This window comes from Artibeus jamaicensis, unplaced genomic scaffold (genome assembly GCF_021234435.1).
Source record: "Artibeus jamaicensis isolate MK-2021 breed Jamaican fruit bat unplaced genomic scaffold, CSHL_Jam_final contig_797, whole genome shotgun sequence".
NCBI classification, from domain to species: Eukaryota; Metazoa; Chordata; class Mammalia; order Chiroptera; family Phyllostomidae; genus Artibeus; species Artibeus jamaicensis.
In genome coordinates, this window is record NW_026521977.1 from 27655046 (window position 1) to 27674628 (window position 19583).

Sequence of the window (19583 nt, forward strand, 5' to 3'; positions counted from 1 at the left end):
AACTGGGGCTATAACTGCAATAATCCACCTCAGTGTGCTCAAGGAATTGAAAGAAAGCAGGGTCCTGGCAGGCTAGCTCAGTTGGTTAGAGCATCATCCCCTTATGTCAAGATTGTGGGTTCAATCCCTGGTCAGGGTATATACATACAGGAGTCAACCAGTGAATGCATAAATAAGTGGAACAAAAATCGAAGTCTCTCTCTCTATCTAAAATATATGTAAGTGTGTGTGTGTGTGTGTGTGTGTGTGTGTGTGTGTAATAAACAAAATCAGTAAATAAAAAAACATTTTAAGTTATATTTAAAAAGTGGGAAAACTGAAGAGTGGCCGGTGAAGGGGAATGCGAGGCAGGTGAAACTAGAAGTGGGTGGGGCCAGGACACGCGGCCCCAGAACACACTAGGAGTTTTTGGTCTTTACCTTAAAAGCAGGCATGCCCTCTGGTTTCTGACCTCCTGTCTTGTGGGTTTGGTCGGCATAAATAAATCCCTTGAAGACTGAACTGGCTGAACAAGTAAAAGGGATTTTCTAAGCTTCAGAAGTCAGCTTAGAAGCCAGCATGGTCCGCCCCACAGGCCCCTGCCCACAGCCCACAGATGTGAACGCCCCGCACCTTCCGCCTCTGTGCCAGGGCACCCGCTTGTCCCTCGGCCAGGAACAATCCTCTCACGCCCCACGTGGGGCCAGTTCCTACCTCCCCAGACTCAATTCAGGCACCGCACCTCAGAGAAACCCTCCCTGACTTCTTTAAGCCCCAAGACCAGTGACACGTCAAATGATGCCATGAGGCCTGGGAAACAAGCCTGTGACTCGTGGTGACTTTGGGGTTTGTAAAGCCAAGTCAGTCTGAGTCCCGGCCCCGCCCATGCAGCACACACCAGTGGGCACGGTGCTCTGCCCGTGCCATAGCCATCATTTCATGTTTACCCCCCACTATACTCTCTTTCTTGAAGGGGTGCCCATAAACCCAGGGCCTGCACTTAGAAGAGTCAGAAATACTATAATGAGTGGATGAACGAATGAGTTCATCACTAAATGGGATTTTCCTCTGAAAGCCCCAGTCAGCGTTACGAAAGCCTTCTGTCGTGGCAGTTGAGGGGAAGGTGTCCTTCCAATGAGGCCAGGGGCTCCCATGTCCCCAGGTTCCACATAAAGCCCCCCACCCAGAGGAGAGAAGCCCCCAGGCTCTGGAACGATGCAAGGCAGGGCAGTGGGAGAGTGAAGAGGAGGGAGCTCCTTAGGAGACAAGCGTTGCAACGTCATTTACTGTAACAGAGTGAGAACCAGCCTGCAGTGGCCTCCACTGGAACGGGTCTCCCCTGGGTGCTAGAACAGCTGACCAGGGGCACTGATGGAGGCAGTTATGCCAGGAAGCCAAATTATAGGTTGACTTGCTCACCACAAGCTGGAGAAGCAGCCTCTGAGAAGTGAGCACCAAACCTCCAGGCCCTGCCCATCAGTCTTAACAGAGATATTTCCGTACTGGTCTTAGAATGTGAGGGTTTAAATCATACTGTCTCCCATTTACAGAGAAGAAACCTGAAATCCAGGGAGATAAGCCTTTTAACCATTGGCCACTTTAATTGTCAAGGCCACCCAAGTAAAAGACTACATTTCCCAGGTTTCCTTGCAGCTAAACATGACCAGGTTCTAGCCAGTGAGACATGTTTGGAAGTAAAGTCTCTAACTTTGGGGGTTTGTTCACAAAGGATGGAGGTGTGCCTCATTTTTCCCCTTACCACTACTGCCTGGTGAGCCATCCTGGACCATATAGCCAAGGACAACACCTTAGAACAATGGAGCAGCAACAACATGGAAAGAACCAGGGTCCCTGACACCTGGGTACACAACTTGGCACACACTGCCAAGTGAGAATGAAAGAAAGGAGCCTACCTTGATTAAGATACTATTAGTGAAGGTGCTTGCTATTGCGGCTGCATCTGTACCCTCTTGACTCATAATACAGCCAGGACCAGGTTTCCTCAGGAAGACCTGGACCACTGCGGCTGCCGAATCCCAGGCACTCTTACTGTATGGGGACACCAGAGCTGTGACCTCCACCCCAGGAACCAGCTGTTTTCTTGGAACAAGAGTTGGGAAATCTGCTTGGAGGGAGCTGCTACATTGCCAAGGATGGGAAGAGAAATGAGCACATTTGATTCTCCACCAGTGTGGACACCAGTGCACCTGCACTAGTTGTTAAAATACTGAAATGCTCCCAGGCCACTGCCCCACCCCACCCCAACCCATCCCTCAAATGTCCCACCCCACCTGCCCCACCCCACCCCCAGCTATCTTTGCCCCAGATCCAGCACTTAAAGGAGTAAGACCTGGCACAGGACGGTCACCAGGACTTCCTTCCTGGCCTCTGGACATTCATTCAGCAAGCCATACCACTTCCTAAATGTTTCAAATATCAGCCCTGGCTATAGGTGCCTGATCTCAACTGTCTGCTGTGTGTGGAGGGTGGTGAGGACCACGTGAGTTCTGAAAGCCCGAGACTGGTTATTGAATCCCCCCTCCACCTCCTTTTCTCCACCCCAAAGCCAGAAACCCCCAGGCTCCACTGAGGCCTGCCCTCACCCATGCAGAATACCCCACAATCCAACCAGATATTATTGTACTCTTTTATTTACATAAAACACAGATAAAGCATTTCCATGTTCATTTAGCAAACCGATCCACTCTTTTTTTTTCTTTTTGGCACAAAGAAAAGATCACAGATGGACCCCAAGATCAATCAGAAACCCATAAGATTTATCAGTCATTACTGGTCCAGGGGCAGCCACAAGACTCAGACAGACAGACAGACAGCATCGCCACAGTCTGGAAAAAATAAACAAGGTCCACATTCACCTCACAGTAAAAACCTGCTCACCGACAAGCAAGGGTGGGCAGGAGGGGCAGTTTCTATGCTCCAAAGGGGGCAGTGGGCGGGGGGGCAGGAAGCGGGGTGAGGAGGGATAGACACCATTCATAAATTAGAGGGAGGAGGCCTTTTCTTTAACCTCTTACCTTGTAGAAGTTAGACAGGGCCAAAACTACCATTCCCTGACCACTCGCCCACTCAGAGCGCTTAGGGAGTTGTGTGGCTCGGGGCCTCTCCCCTGTGCGCACCCGCGTGTGCATGTAGGTGCATGTGTGAGTGCGGTGCTTGTAAACATGGTCACCATCCACACAGACACCCAGTGTCCGTGTGTCTGAGTGGGGTGCGGTGGAGGCTGCACCCCGCTCACTCCCCTTCTGCCCCAGCGACTCCTGTCCAAGACATAGTGCAAATTTCAGAGACAAAAGAGGCAGAAGGAAATGTGGGGTGGGCAGAAGGACACAAAGACAGTGTGGGAGAGGGAGGGGGAAATAAGGCAACAGTTAAAAATGGTCCATTTTATCAAAACCGACACCAGGTGCCCCTCGGCCTCACCGGCGGAGCCCTTGTCACAAGAAAGGGCGGAAGTCCCGCTCCTCCACCAGGCTGACGGAGGGGTTCTTGAGCTCCTCCTCCGAGGTGGCCATCTTGTAGCCCAGCTGCGCCAGCACCCTCTGACAGGCGTTCTGGGCGAAGGCCACGATGTCGTAGGAGAGGCGGAAGCGCCACTTCTCGGCCGTGGCCGCCGAGTTGCGCACGGTGCCGTACTTGTGCTTGCCCAAGGCGGGGTCACCCTGCGTGTTGTTCTGGATCCAGCGGGCCACGTGGCTGTCCAAGGGGATGCCCAGGAACCCGTAGATCTCCTCGGTCTTCTTCATGGGGTTCCTGGCCAGGTCCTCGTAGCGCACCAGCATGTACTTGCCTTTGAGCCACGGGGGCCGCATGAGGCCGGTGGACACGGAGTTGGAGAAGTCCTCGCACACCGTGGTCAGCTGCGTCACGTCCAGGTTGTAGGGTTTCCTCCCGGTGCCGTACCAGAGCCGCCAGAGCCGGTACGTGTCGCGGAAGGTCTCGCTGCGGGAAGCCAGAATGCCACGGGGGTCTCGCACCAGCTGGATGACCTTGAGGTTTAACCGGGGGTCTTCAACCAGGGCCCGCAGGTCGTTAACCTCAGGCACCCTCACTGTCTTGATGGCCACATGGCTGCGCTCCCGACAGGCGTCGGCAGCCACCGTCAAGTTCAGCAGGCCGCACTTGCGCACGCAGTCCCCTTCCTCCAGCACCAGGTCCGCAGAGCCCGGGGGGTCGCACACTGGCCGCGAGCACAGCACCCGGCTGGCCCCGCGGCGGAAGATCCTGTCCGTGGTGTGGTTGACGGGCGGCGGCTTGATGTAGTTCTCCAGGAAGTGGAGGTCGCAGTCGTAGAGGCTCCGCAGGAGGTCGCGGCTGGCGCCCAGCATGACCCGCCGATCCGCGGGGCTCTTGCCCTGGGTGAAGCGGGGGATGAGCGTGTTCTGGACGTGGTAGAGGGGCTCGAACAGGTAGAAGACGTCCAGGTGCTGGTTGAAGAGCTGGCCCACGAAGGAGGAGCCGCTGCGCGTGGTGGCCAGGATGAGAATGTGGGTCTTGCGGGAGAGGTTGTAGGTGAAGGTGGGGCCCTCCTCACACAGCCGCTCGGCCAGCCCCGCCTCAGCCAGGCCCGGGCAGGTGTGGAAGGACTTGGCGGTGAAGGTGCGGATGGCCGTGTACTGGATGGCGATGGAGGCCAGGGCGAGGAGGAGGACAGCCTTCCAGGAACATTGCATGGCTGGGCACCTTCATGGGGCTGCTTCTCCACCTTTCGAGGTCTGCAGGCAAGAGCGGGCAGCGGTCAGGGACAGCTGGGCTTGGGTCCCTCACATGAAAGAAGAGTTGGTCTCTGGGGGGGGGGGGCATCCAGGGAGGCATCCCTGTCTTCCTGCCCAGTGCTGCTCGGGCACCAAAGGCCTGAGCAGCTTGTACACCATTCACCGGTCTCTGGGGGAGTCAGTGTGGTCTGAACCAACCGACTCCCTGTGCCTGGTCCTGCAGGGCTGAACCCACAGTCCACTGCAGGGGCCTCCCTGCAGGAGCCCTGGGTTCCTCAGTGGGGAACTACTGGGCAGGAAACTAACTCCCCCAACCCCCACGGAGGGAATGACCAGGTCCCGCCTCCAGCCACTGCATGTCGCCAAGCGCTGGCATCTCCTGGCCCCACCTACATCTTCGTCCGCCCTCACGAACAAACCCACATGGTCATTTTTTCTCCATCCCCTGTTCACCCCCCACCAGGGGGAGGGAGAGTTCACCACAGAAGCCCGGGGCTGAAAGGGCCCTGGGGCTCTGTGAGTCACGGGCTGCCAACTCCGGCTCACCCACACCCACGGGGCGAGGAAAGGCGGGCAGCTGTGTCAAGCACCACATCCCCCAACTTATGGATGCAGGTGACCAGCTTACTCCATATGAAGACTCCTGGGGCCCTGGGGTACCAAAGAGTCAGCTGGCCCAGATCAGAGACAAGTCCTGGGGCTGCTGAGAAGGATCCCTTCCCAAGCCCCGGTGTCCCCCCCAGGTTTGCTCCTGGCCACTGGGGGCAAAGGTCCACGGCATGGAGCAGATGACTGACTCCCACGACAGCTGAGCGAACTGACCCCTCCACCTCAGCCAGTCCTCAAGGGCCTCCACCCTCAGGCCCTCGGCCTTTTCTGTCCATAGGGTGAGCTCAGGGACCCGCCCTAACCCAGCAATGACCCCAGAGAACCAGGCGGGACAGAGAAGAGGAAAGGAGGGAACAGAAGGAGCACCCCAAGGAAAGCATGGGGGATGAGGAAGGCCCCGGGAGAACCGTGAAAGCGAAGGGTGTGCCTAGGGTTCAAGGCAAGGAGCCAACCTGAGCATCTGGAAGTCCACCAGGAAAGGCTAGCTCAGCTACTAGGCTGCAGGGAGGGATCCACTACTCACCAAAGAGGGGCTGCTCCAAGCCGGGGAGTCCGCAGCCACCAGGTCTCCTTCGAGGCAGCCCCGTGGCCAGCAGACTTCAGGGAGACAGAGAGAGGAGGGGTTCTGAAAAAGGGGCCGGGCTCCAGCCCCTCCCTCCCTACCCCTGCTCTCCTGCGTTCTGGGCCCTACTGACTGCCCCCACGGCTGGGCGATGAGGGCCCTGCCTGCTCTCCCTCATCTATCACCGGCTCGGGGCTCCAAATAACCCAACGCCATCCAGCCCTCTGAGTCCTGGGCGCCATCCCACCCCTTCCGCTAACTTTCCCCACCCACCCACCCACCCACCGCCTCCTAACGAGCCCTAGTCCCTCTGCTCCCACCAGAAACCAGTGGGGAAGGAGCTGGCAAGCCTGCAACCCCAGCTGACCAAGAGTTGCTGCCCCACATGGGCAAACACCCCCGGGAGGCACTCACTCACACACACCCACCACCCAATGGAACTGAAAAGAAACTCCCTGGCCACAAACACCCCCAGGCCTAGCTGGCTTGTTCATTCGGCCCTAGTGCCCAGACTGGCCCAACCAGCCACCATGCTCAGCCTCCAACAACAGAACAGAGCGCCGGAGTCAAACTCATCCCAAAAAGTGGCAGGCGCACAACCCCTGCTGGTTCTGAATTTTAAATCAATAGCACATCCTGAGCTTCCAAAATTCGACTTGTTCAGTGACTGCCCAGGAGGGGGCTCGTGGAAATCAGCAAGGGCAGGGGGCCTCACCTCACACCTCCAGGTGGAAATGCAGCTCAGTCGCAACAGCCAGGATGCTGAGGCCCCCAGGAAGGGACAGCGGGGGCAAGAGGTTCGCCTTCCAGCCACACGGGGGAGAGAAAGGCTACCTGAAACTCAAAGCAAGAGTGGACCAGGGAGCATCCCTGACCTTCACGCTCTCCATGGATTCAAAGTTAAAACACCAAGATCACAGCATTATTTTGATTAGCACCTACTGAGCATGGCCTAAGTGCTAAGTAAGCCCTTTACCTCGGAGCTCATGTATTCGCCCCAAGAACTTCAGGTGGAAGCCAATACAATAACCTCCATCCCACAGGCAGGACAGCGGAGGCACAGGGCTAAAGCGACCCGATTTAACCCGCAGCCAGCAGGTTGTCCAGAGCCCACACTCTTCTCCCTCAAAGATTTGACTTTCTGTTCCTCTAGTTTACGCATACTTGGCCTTCAAACATGCACTGAGTTAACGTCCCCAGCCCATCTGTGAACTGGCAAGAGAGGGACTGGGCATTAAATGGGGGTGGATAGATGATTTCCAGGACTTAGAGCATATTCCTTCCCTTTGCTGCCCAGTCTCATTGCTCAGTTGGCCCACAGCCGAGGGACCGAATCCACATGCTTTGTGAATAGTCTCCCCCCATTGTGCTATTGGTATGATTTCTCTGGGGGGGGGAGGTTAGGGGGCCTCATGTCCCAACCCTGCAGTAATGCCTGGCTCTGCTCACCCAACTCTCAACACCACATTATCCCTTACAAGCCCCCTGTGGGAGGTCAGGGTCCTCACTTCCATTGCTCACATGGAGAAACTGAGCCTCAAAGACTAGGCATACATGTATAAGCAAATAAGAAGCAGCAGAGACTTAAATCCCTCTGGGTCCGATTTGCAGGCCAGTGCTCTGGCCCCTTCACCATCAGCTTGAGGAGCGGTACAAAGGCTGGGCTGAGCTGGCAATGAGCCGGCTGAGGCTCTGGAGCCTAGGAGTCCTGTTTTCTATATGAAACTCCACTTAGTACCTTTGGAAAGCAATACCATGTTACCAAGGGGCAGGGAATAGGTGAAGGGCACAGTCTACATTCTTGAGAACCTCCAATGTGAAGAGAGAAAATAACACAACCCCGACCACATCCCATCCGACCCCTCCTCACCCCATGGCAGCAGAGGATGCTGGGGTGGATGAGGTACCCAGAGAGAACATTCTCTCTGCTTTCAATCTCATTCCCCTGCAGAGTGCAGGCCTGCCCTGCCTGAGTAACCTGAGACAAACACAAACACCTTGGAAGAACAGGTAGGGAACGCCATCAATAATAGTGCCAGCTAATATTTCGGGGCCCTATACTTCAGTTGCAATGCCATTGCATTTGTTTGTACTCACTTTGTCTTTTTTCACATCTGTCAGCCACCCAGCATGAGACAGGCACTATGGGTAAAACAGCACAAAGACAAGGGAGCACTTCCTGGGCATTCACGACGTTTCTCCCGGGCACATGCTCCCTTCACACGCATCGGCTCGTCCTGCCCTCCTGCCAACCTCATAAGACTGATGCCGTCACATCCCCATTTTACAGGTAAGGAAGCTGAGGCTCTGCAAGGTGAGAAAGATTTCCCAAGGTCGCACCTCTAGCAAGGGGCAGAGCCAGGATTCCAGCCCAGTCGCTGTGCTCTGGAATCCAATCCTCCCCCTGAATCCTGCTCCTGATCTCTGTTCCGCTCACACTCCTCCCTGTTTGGCCTTGTCGAGATGAGAAACAGAACCCTTAAAGGGACTTCATGTAACTACAGGATTCTGTCCCTAAAAACAGGATGAAGAGGACAGGGAGGGGACCATTTCTGTTTCTTTCCTCCACTGTCCCTGCTCACCCCCACCCAGAGAAACTTAAGGCTGGATTGGAAGCTGTTGCCTTGGCCAATGAATCAGAAGTCATGAAGCATCTTGATGTTATAAATCTCTAAGAAAGTGGGACTCAGATTCATAAGGTGCAGCTTGGGTTCCAAGGAGGGGGGATGTGTTCAAGAGCCCAGTGGCCAGCCGTCCCCTTCCCCCCAGAAGGGCAAAACCAGGGCATGGGAACAGGAAGATGGAGGAAGTCAGGTCCTCCCAGAAATGTCCCCGCTGTCCTGCCAGCCTGGCAGAGCAGGGCCCAGGGCTGGCCAAGCCTCCTTGGTATGCTAAATGCATATGCCCTGAAAACCAGAGGCCCTAGGGCCAGGTCTCATTGTTCCCAGGGGAGCTTTGGTCACTGCAAGAGAATCCTCAACACCCTCGACCTCTAAGCTAGACTCTGAGTCCCAGGTCCCCTCCCTGAGCTTCAAGCATCCTCTGGCAATGGCTTCCCTACACCTCTGGTTAGTCAAAAGCCAGGCAGATCTGAGGCCCAGAATCTGTAACTTCTGTTGGAAGGCACGGGAGTCGGTGAACTCCCACTCGAAACAGGAAGCTCAGATTGCAGTGTCAGCCACATTGATATTAAGGCACAGAGCACCACCACATGGGGCGGGCAGATGGGACACCTCTATGCTGGAGAACTGTAATTCAGAGCTGAGAGCTCAAGTCATGGAACCACGCCCACCTGGATGTCACTTAGCAGGTGTGTGGGCCTGGGTGACTGTCTCTGCGCCTCAGTTTCCCCACATGTAAAGTGGGTATCTCATAGAACTGAAGGACTTAAAGCATTTCATCAGTGCCGGGTGTAGAATAGGGCACCGCCTCATGCCTTGGACGTGGGCTCTGACACCAGCCCCCTAGAAGGCCAGGTTTCTTCATCTCTCTTGTCCTCTGTTCTCTCCCCTGAAAAGTGCAGATAATTTTAACAAGGCTGTTGTGAGGATTGATGTGTTAATGGAGTCCAGCATATAGTAAGCATTCAATGAATGTAACCTACTGTTACCATCATTAAATGTATTATTTGCTCTTTTGTCTTGGGGAGATGCCCCAGAACAAATCACCACTGGCTCTGGTACACAGTCTCTCTCATCATTGTGCCCAGACCCCTGCCAAGCAGGCCCCTGCCCACTGCCCCTTCTTCCCTGGCTCCTCTCTCAGGCCTCGAACTTTCTCACGCTGAGCTAGTGCAGTGGTTTTCCTGCTTCCCTCTAGTGGCCATATCCTATAGTGCAGCCTCTTAGCCCTGCGTCTTTGCTGTGTTCAGAATTCCTGGCTGGTCGGCAGCTGCTTAGTGTGAAGATGCAGCCAACGGGAGGTGATGTTGCAGGATGCAGTGAGATGTGATGATTACACGCCCACCCTGGCTATGACTTCTGCTCTGTGCTCCTCCTCTTCCTTATGCACACACCAAGAGGCAAGCAGCAACAGGCAGCCAAACCTCATTTGCAGGGCTTCTCCCTGGTCTCATTCTGCTCTGGCAAGGGAAGGAACAGTGAACTGATCATCACAGGCAGGAGCAGCCCACAGCCTCTGCCTTTCCCTGGCTTGGTGATTTTGGGCTCTGTGTCTCAGTTTTTCAACAGATCCAGCAACCCTAAGGGCCTCCCAGGTCTGACCACAGGGGGTTTCTGAGCCCAGGAAGGCCCCATACGCCACTCTCAGAGTCAGGGCCATTCTCTCTGAAGGTAGGGACCCTTCTTTGGGAGTGGGAAGGCCCCAGTCATCTTCCGAGAAGATACCAGGGATGGGAGAGCACTCTGCCCCCCACCTCAGCCTGATCCATGGCTGGCGCAGTCCAGGGGCTGTGCCCTCTGCTGAATCAGCACCACCTGCCCTCAACCTCATGCCTCCCCCCTCTATGAAATCTCAGGCCACCCAGAGCTGTGACTCTGCCTTTTCTGGGCCACAGGCCCCTTGGAGAGACACAATCCCTCCTCTCAGAAAGATCCCTTTGTGCCCACAGTTTTACACACACAATTGGAGAGGTCAAGTCTCTAGGGGAAAGAAGGGACACCCATGGGTGGACTTTCGGAGGTCCAGAAACCTACAAGTAGCACTAGCCCAACCCCAGGATTTTCGTTGCAGGTAACGCTATCAGAGAAGTTTCCGCAGACATCACCCATGATATATTATTAACCAAAAAAAGCTAGGGCCAGAAAACACATGTGCAATAGTATACTGCCATTTCTGGGTTTCGAACAGGAATGTGTGTGTGTGTGTGTGTGTGTGTGTGTGTGTGTGTGTGTAAACAACCACTGAAAAAACATGTGCTGAGCCAGTAATTGTAGAGCCCCAGAAGGGGAGCGAGGAGATGGGGATGCAAGGAAGGCACAGTTTACACAGAGCTTTTTGGTTCAGTTTGAATTTATTAACTTTTTGGGACAGAGTGAAGCCACCCATGCAAGAACTGGAAGACTAATGACAGGGTGGGGCCCCCAAAATCAGCACTGGCACTTCCCTGTGCCAACTATTCTGCTCCCCCAGCACTGCCAGCCAACCTTCTCCTCCTCCATTTCCAAGGAACCAGGGTCAAAGTCACTACCTTTCCACCAGAATGGTGTTCTTTCTGCTCAGGCAGACCCCGAAGGACAGCAGTCAGCTGGGGCTGCTGAAAAAGAGTGAGACCTCAAAGGGGACCTGAGGCTGTGGGGGCACAGCAGAGGCCTGAATTGGGGAAATGACTGCTCTTCCAGCTATTTCTCCCCCCCAAAAAAAACAGTTTGTGAAGTTCTAGGGACCTAGAGAAAGCAAAGAAAAAAACCTGAATATCATATTTCTAACCAGACCCAGGAGCCAGTCTGGAGGGGCCCCAAGGCTCTGGGGCCCAGAGGACATGGAGCAAGGGGCAGGGCCAACTGGACAGGGAGGGAGGAGTTGGCAAACAGGCCTCTAGGATGGAGACTGCAGAAAGGAAGTGCTTAATCCCTACATTGGCAGTGGCCAGCACGAATCCACCATAGATGTTTGTTTAGTTACGGCTAAATCACATAAAACAGCAAGGTTTTTCCCTTCTTAAGGAAAATGTGGCAATGAAATAAGGCAGGTGAAAAACAAGAATATGAAAGTCTGAAAGAACTAGAAGCCAGGTCAGTGTACAAGCACCAAACCACTCCTGGGCTACGCATATAAGTCAGAGCTACCTGGAAGCCAATGGGAAAAGAGAAATATGCAATTTATATATTTTGTAGGATCCATGAGATGAAGATTAAAGCATCAGCTCAAGAAGTACCCAGCTACTTCTGATATTGACTTCAGCACCAGATTTCTCCTGAGGGGTTTTCTAGAGAGCCCTGGGGCTGTATTCTCAAACATCCTTCAAGGTGAGCAATATCCCAGTACATAATTCAGCCAGTGCAACCTTGCCAGGTGAGGCGAACTGATGGCGTCCAGACTTAGCCTCTGTGTTCCAGGATGGCCTAAGAGGAGACTAGAGGCATTTTCAGTGGATTTCCCTTTGGGGTTCTGCCGCTCAACCTGAAACACCGTGAAGTCTGTGGATTACTCCCAGAATCTGCACCAACACAAACACAGTGTTTCTGTATAATAATCTCTGGAATCCCAGGCCCTGCGGCCTATGCACAGACCCCACGGGCAGAACCAGCATGTCATTCAGTTACCTCCAGGGGTAGGGCGAGAGTGCTCCCAGTCCTGGCTCCAAAGACAGACTCACAGGGGGCAACTGACGTGCTGACTTCCCATCAGCCGCAGAGCCCCTCAGCTGCCTCTTAGGAGCTCTCGTGTCTCCAGTGCAAGTTGCTCTAGTGTCCACACGTGATGGCACCGGCACCCCCGAGGGGGTCTCAAGCCTCCATGAGAGTCACCCACAGGCATGTGAAGAGGCAGGCAGGGTGGCAGCTGGGCACCCTCGTGGGGCCAGCTGGCCTGGATTGGACTCCCACTGCTGCTGCCTTACAGCTTGGGGACCCGACCGGGCCACTTACCCGGCACAGGCCTCAGTGATCCTTATCTACAAAATGAGAAGGACAGTCACAGAATCTTTCAAGTATTTGGGCTGTGAGACAGAAAGCTGGTGACTGCCAACAGCACGGCACAGTGCTAGGCAAAGGGCCATCCCCACAAGCAGGATTCCCGAGCCTGATTTCCAGGGGATGCTCTAACCCACGAACAGGCAGGCATGGCCTGGAAATGTTTAAGGAAGTTAAAGCAGACCCCCCCAGGCTCCTCCACGGAAGCCCCCACAGCCTGTGTGCTCGGAGACCCCTGCTGTTTGGGTGGCGGAGACCACCTCACGGTCCCGTCCCACCCCACAGCCAGTGGGCAGGGTCCCAGCGGCTGGACCTGGAGAAAGCTCTCCCGGGCAGTGGGGAGACTGACTGACCTCCTGGCTCAAGGCCCCTGTGTGCCCGGCACCTCTGGGGGGGGGGGATGAGTCAGAAAGGCCCAGTTCCCTCGGGCGGTCCTACAGACTGGCCTGTGGTAGGCGGATCGGACACTGGGCGGAAGGCCCAGTTTCCTGTCCTCCCTCCCCACTCCAGCAGCCATGGTCAGAGTCAGAATAGTCCTGAGGCCCCACCCCCTGGACACCCAGGCTTGGGCCCATCCTCCCATCTTCAAGGATGGGAAACCACCAAGAGCAGCTTGAGCACAGGCAGCTGCTGCCAGAGGAGTCAGGACGGGGGCATCTGTCCCTGGATCCCAGAGCCTCCAGGCTCTGAAGCACTTGCATAAGGCCCAACTGGCCTCTGGGGACCAGGGAGGGCTGGGCGCAGGGGAGGCTCACCTGACCCTTGGGGCTCTAACTCAGGGTAGAGGAGGGTATGGGAGCAGATACCCGGAAACTATCAGGGCCCCGGCTCTCATTAAGCAGGCCCTTACCGCAGGTAGCATCGCCGCCTTTCACAGACGAGGGGCAGCGAGGCCCAGGCAAGTGAGAGGGCTCATGCAAGCTCAAGTGGCTAATTCGTGGTGGGGCCAGGATTCAAGTTCAGCTCCAAGTGCTGGCCCTGGCCCTAACCACAAAGCTAAGCCTCACACCACACCCAAGAGCAAGATCATCACCCAGTACCTGGAGACCAGAGGGGAGGGGCAGGGGTGCAGGGCCAATGTCACCACCAGGTACCAGGACACCCCAATGCAGACATTCCTGGTGCAGCGATGGCACATCACAGGCAGTAGCCAAAAGTCACTCTGCTCCCCAGCCCAGGGCTCCAGGTCTAGCTAGGAAAGTCGATGGAGGAGTGGGCAGTTTTGTGGTCAAGGAACCCAGGAAGGCTCAAATCCTTTGCAGCCAAGGGGACACCAAAGATGTTTGGAGTGGGGCACAGGGTTTGGCTCAAGGCCCAGAGTAGAGCCTCCAGCTCCCTAAGTTCAGAACTTATCACCAGCCCACAGCAGGTCACAAGGATGCCAGCACAGTTCAACCTGTCACTCCCCTGTCTCCTGGGTAAGCAGCACTGGAGAGAGCTACCCACTGGGAACATGACAATCAATGAGCATCGCTGCCCCTGCATCAACAGGGGCCAGCAGAAGTAGACACAGCTCTGAGCAGGCAGCTGCTCAGCAGGGATCCATTTGCCAGGTGGGGGACCGAGGCTCACGGAGGCCCAAGAACTTGCTCCCATGGCCAAGAAGTGGAAGGGTGGGACTGGATTCAGACTCTGGGGCGCTGTCTGTGACCTGCACGTGCAGCAAGGTCCTCACCTCACCAAGGCTCTCCCTCCAGTTTTCCCTTCCTTCCCCTTCTGACGTCCTAATACCCTTGGATCTCCAAGGGTATTAGGACCACTCCAAGCAGCTCCCCTGGTCCTGTACACACCCATAAGTGCTTAGAAGCTACTTAGCAGAGCATGAAACCCAGACCTTGGGTCCCAGCTAGCCTGGCCCTCTCTGAGCCCCACCCAGGTGGCCAGGGAGGGGAGAGCACGCCCACCTCCCAGGGCAGGTGAGGGGCTTAAATAAGATCTGCTTGCCCATAATGCTCTTAGCATGCCGGCTGGTATACAGCAATCACTCAGTAAGGGATACCTTCAAAGGCTGGCATCACACTTGTCTGTCCTCATCATCTGCCTGCAGAATCCACCAGGGAGAGCACCAGGCCCTCCCTCCACCCACCCACTAGCACCTCTGATGCCCATCCTGGGGCCCCCAGCGCACTGCAGGAACTCAAACCACTCTCTGTCCCCAGCAGAGATGCCAAGTAGAGAAGGGCTGTGCCCTGACCCCCGTCCCCAAGGAGGAGACGAGCATCGTGACAATTCCCAGCCACAGCCTTCCAGCTCTAATCAAGGAACAAACACGAGGGACTCTCTAAACATTTAGAAAACGCGGGAACTCTGTGCCCCACGTGGCACTGTGGGATTTATAAAGAACAAATCATGCCTGACAAACTTGATAGCTTTTTTGATAGAATTACAAGACTGGTAGATGAAGGAAATGCAGGCAGGGTAATATATCTTGATTTTTAGCAAAGCACTTGATAACAGCGCCTCGAGTAATCTTACAAAATTAATTCAAACAGACTTGGCCCTAAGCACTTGCTATGTGGCCAAAAGCAGGAGGGGGCGGGTCCCACGGTGGAGGAGGCACCCTGGGGTGAAGGGGCTGAGGGACAGAGTCTGGGAGTGGGGGCAGGGCTGCCAAGACCCAGTGCTGGGTCAGGCCTTACCTAACATCTTCATTAATGGTCCTGAGAGAGGGAGTAAACAGTCCGTTAATGAAATTTGCAGAGGATATTAAATTGGAAGGTGTTGTGAACACCAATGAGGACAGCAAAACGGTCCAGAGAGACGGGGAGGGGGGTGGGGGGCGGGGAAGAACCTTGGCAGGAAACTGAGAGCATGGGGGGAGCGTGGGGTTGGAGGGAGGTATTGACCAGCAACCAGGGCTACCTGGAGAGCCAGGGAAGAAGGAAGGGCATCCAGGGGCCTGCGAGGAGCTGGGAGCAGCCACAGCTAGCTTGGGTTCTGGCCAAAGAGGCAACCCCAGGAATCTCAGTTTTCCTGTAAAATAGAAGGGCTGGCAGGAAGGATGTCTTGCAGCTCTAAGTGCCGGCAGGGATGGGAGCCCGGAGCTGAAGCCCACCTTCTGGGAGGACAGGGGAGCGACAGTCATACAAAAAGGGGGGATCGTCTGCAGGCCAGGGAGGGAAGGGCATCCATCAAGAGGGCTGGTGAGGGAGACTCTGGGGGGCCATCACTAGCACCCAGAATGGCCCTGAGCCACTGCCCAGAGGCAGTGCGGCTGGGGTAAACAGCAGTGGGCAGGCCCCTCTCCTAGCTGCTGGTGGGACAGGCTGGGGCGCTAAGGCCGTCCAGACCGGTAGGGTCGGCTAGGAGCAGTTACGTGAAAGAGGTTTAACCCAGGCAGGGGAGAGTGGGGTGTGGGGGGCAAAGGCCAGGGTCTGTTATCTTGCTGGAGAGTTCCTAATCCCTCCTGGGCAGATCATCAAGAGGGAGGTGCCTGTCCAGCCAGGTGAACTGGCCTCTCCTGGATCGAGGAGAGTCACCCCACTCCTGTCTCTCCGACCTCAGAGCTGGGACCTCTCCTGTTCCTCTCCCTCCCTCTCACCGGGTACCAAGCAGGCTAAGGCAAAAAGCCACCCATTCATCTGGACTTGGATTGGTTCCCACAAGGCTCCTTGAGTGGTGGGGTCTCAGCAGGAGCCAGGGCTCTCTAGCATAGTGCCAGGCCCCCCGCAACCTAAATAAATGCTCTGTGGGAGGGAGAAACGCATGGCTGGCTCCCAACTGGGGGTGTACCAGGGCTGCTGCGGGCAGCTCTGCCAGAGCAGGGGGCTGGCCCTGCCAGATGTCAATGCCATCCCCTTGATATCAGGACACAGAGGATGGATCCAGGTGAATATGCTGGGGGAGTTTCTTCCAACCTCCTGAATTAGTAATAATGACACTGACTGAACACTTACTATGGCTTCGTTCAGAGTGTGTTCCTCAGCTTAACACATTTGACCTTCACAACAGCCTTATGAGGTGGGTCCTCTTATTTTCTCCATTTCAAAGAGGGGGAAACTGAGGCACAGAGTGGCAGCCAGGAGCCTTGGCACCTAGCCAGAAGGCCCATGGGAGGAGCAGCCTGCCAAATGCTACAGTGGGAGATGCGCAGCTCCTGATGGGGGATCCAGTGGGTGGGAAGAGGCAGCCCCTCCTCTGGGGCCCCCAGAGCCTTGCCCAGCCTCTCCCTGTCCCTCTTAACAGGAGTTGGTCCAACTCCTGACACACTTGTGGAGCCTGATTTTACTATGTTTCCCTCTCCCCTACCACTGCCGGGCTACACCAAGTCCTCCGAACAAGTCAGTTTCCATGGAAACCATACAGTGACTCAGGGCTTCGGGACCTTCTCTGAACCAGATTATGAATATCAAATGCTCCCTCCCCACACCAATGCAGAGTGAGTTGGAAAAGTAGAGACACAGTGGGCAGGAGAGGAAGACAGGGAAGTGAGCAAGGAGAAGGCAGGGTGGGGGGCAGGGCACAACCCTGGCCCTCCCAGTGACAACCTGACATCTGGGTCCCCTGCAGACTCAGCAGAGCACAGATGTACATCTCCGTGTGTGCAGAGCCGGTACACACACGCCCCAGCATCAGTACCAGCCTTCCCAAGGAGCTCGAGTCCTCGGGGGGACGGGGGGGGGGGGGGGGGGCAGGGAAGCAAGGGGGCTTGACATTTCTCCTAGTGGGGACCTCACATGGCGGAAGGGGCTGAAGGGCCAGGGAGGAGGGAAGCGGTCTACAGGAGTCTGCCTTCAGATGCCAAGGAGGAAACCTCTGGCTAAAAGCATTGCAATATTCAGAAAGAGGGAAATTTGGATTTTCAAGGGGAAATGCGCTTCTGCATGGAGATGAGGAGCTAAGTGTTAGCCTATGTTCCTCGAGGAAGCACTGGTCATAATTTCAAAGCCCCCCCCACCCGCCCCGCGCCCGGCCTCCAGCTGCAGGGATGGGGGATCATTAGCACAGACTTCCTCTCTCTTGCCTCCATCCTCACCTAGCCAATGGCCATTCACCTGCTCTGATTGGAACAATAGTAGAGAAATCAAAGTTTGCAGTGCCAGACTCCTGGTCTCCCACAGGGGACTAAAGCCCCCCAAATCCCCCCTCCTTTCACCAGCAGCTCCCTGAAGACCCAAGAGGGAGGGAAGAGAAGAGGTTGGAGGCTTGATACCTCCCGGGTGAATCCGGTGTGTGAGTCATGGCAGTAGAGCCCTTGGAAAAAGAAACAGGGTCACGCCGACGCATGTCGGTGCCCCCAGCTGCTGGGCACTGGAGTAGGAAACTGCCCGCCCAGGTAGCTCTCTGCCTGAGGCATCTAGCCCCACCTTGAGGGGTTGAGCAACCCCTGAAGACAGGAACCTGGTACCTCGGTGCCCCCCTGCTTGCCTCTTACACCTACCAGTGCCTCTGGCTTGCCAAAAAAGCTACCTTCCTGGCCAGGGTGCCCACATCCTGCCCCCAGGGCTAGGTCCACTCTGCTCACCACCCTTACCAGCCCTCAGAAAGATGCTGGGCTCAATGTTTGTCCAAAGATGCTGGGCTCAAACTCCTGCCTTCACCTCTGTGTCAACAGTACCCACCCTCTGGCACCTGGAATCCCCAACTGCCCTTCTTAGCAGTCTCCCGCTCAGAAGACGTGTTTAAGTCCATAGAAGAAAACTGGCACCAGAGGTGAGGAACCTAATCCTGGGAAAGGGCAGGCCCTGGATGGGGAGAGGGGACACCCTAGCCACCGAAAATCAGGGCACCAAGATGCCACCCTAGGAGAACCCTCAAGTCTTACCATTTAACCCCTAGCTTACCAGCCAGGGCTACTCAGGGCTGTTACTGTGAAACCAGGCAGTGGGTTCCCGGTACCTGGGAAGAGGTGATCCCGGCTCCTACCCAGAGAAAAGCGGGAGGCTGGCTTTGGCTTCCCTTGGAGACCTCTGCACCAGCCAGGGGCCCGGGCCCCACAGGGAGCCAGACAGCTCATCGCAAAGTGGTCGTGCGGGTTTGGTTCAGAGACGGGACTGGGAGCAGCAAGCCGGGGCGGGGAGAAGGGGGCAGCCCCTGTCTTTAAGTGCAGCCCTGATTCGGAAAGTTGGTGCAGGTGTGGGGACCTCAGGTTCTCGAGGAGACTCAGCAGCCGAGAGCCAGGCGGGGTGTGGGACAGTGAGCCCGGGCAGCCCCCCGAGTCTCCGCAGCGGCGGGGAGCAGGGCGCCTCAGGGACGCAGCGCGTCTCAAGTTTTGCTGCCCTCCCTGAATGGGGGCAGGGAGGGCTGGGGCGATCGCAGCGCTCACCCGCCACTAGCCCAGGGGCCCCGTCCTGCGCGCAACACGCTGCTGTCCATCTCAGCCCCACACTGTCAGTAGCTACTGTCCACGATCATAGGGGCGACTCCCACCACGCCCGCGCCCCTCCCGACTGCTGCAGCGAGTGTGTCCCCTCCCGCCCGCCCCGAGGCCAGCCGGGCCCGGCCGATACCTGGTCGGGGGCGCACCGGGAGCCGCTGCAGCGCCCTGCACCGGCTCCATCATCGGGTCTGGAGTCAGGCTCGTCCGGGCTCAGCGGGCGACGGTGGAGGCTGCATATTCCGCCTCCCGCGCCCTCCTCTTCGGCCTCCCTCCTCCGCCGCCTCCGTAAGCCCCTCACGGGCCCCTCTTCATGGCCCGGGGACGCGATCCCGGGGCGGCTCGGCCGGCGGAGAGCTTTCTCCCGGGCAGGGCGCGAGATCCTGGACCGAGGGGCGCCGGGCCAGCGGCCGGAACCCAGAGCGCCGCAGCCCGGGCGCCGGAGAAGAGCAGCAGCCACGGGCGCTGGACCCTCACCGAGCGTCCTGCGCCCGGAGCCCGGAGCGGCGGCGGCGGCGGCTACAGAGCTGAACGAGCGGCGGGTGCTGCGGTCCCGGCTCCACCCCCCAAAGCCGCCCGCCCCTCGGCGGCTGCCCGCCCCCTGCTCTTCCCCACCCAGCCAGCGCGCGCCCTCCGCTCCCCGCGCCGCCTTGCCGGCTCCCTCCTTCCCCGCCCCCCCCCCACGCCGTTCGCCGCTGCCCCATCCACCGCGCTGCTGACACCCCTGGGCAGGCCGGCTCTGGCGCCAGCCCCCAACCACCCCCGAGGAGAGCCACAACCACACCCCGGGT

At 56.8% G+C, this 19583-nt stretch overlaps 1 protein-coding gene across 5 annotated transcripts; it reads right to left on the minus strand.

Annotated features, from left to right (window-relative positions):
- Positions 1–2612: 2612 nt before the first annotated feature.
- CHST1 (carbohydrate sulfotransferase 1) lies at positions 2613–19330 on the minus strand. Of its 5 annotated transcripts, none has more exons than XM_037166202.2 (4): positions 18926–19330; positions 6599–6717; positions 5845–5918; positions 2613–4712 (listed from the first exon to the last, which is right to left on the minus strand). In XM_037166202.2, exon 4 carries the CDS (start codon positions 4668–4670, stop codon positions 3435–3437), a length of 1236 nt encoding a protein of 411 aa, XP_037022097.2. In that variant the 5' UTR covers positions 4671–4712; positions 5845–5918; positions 6599–6717; positions 18926–19330; the 3' UTR covers positions 2613–3434. The 5 variants fall into 5 exon arrangements, with proteins under 5 accessions (XP_037022097.2, XP_037022096.2, XP_037022099.2 ...); XM_037166201.2 differs by having other exon boundaries at positions 6599–6723; XM_037166204.2 differs by lacking the exon at positions 6599–6717.
- Positions 19331–19583: the final 253 nt, after the last annotated feature.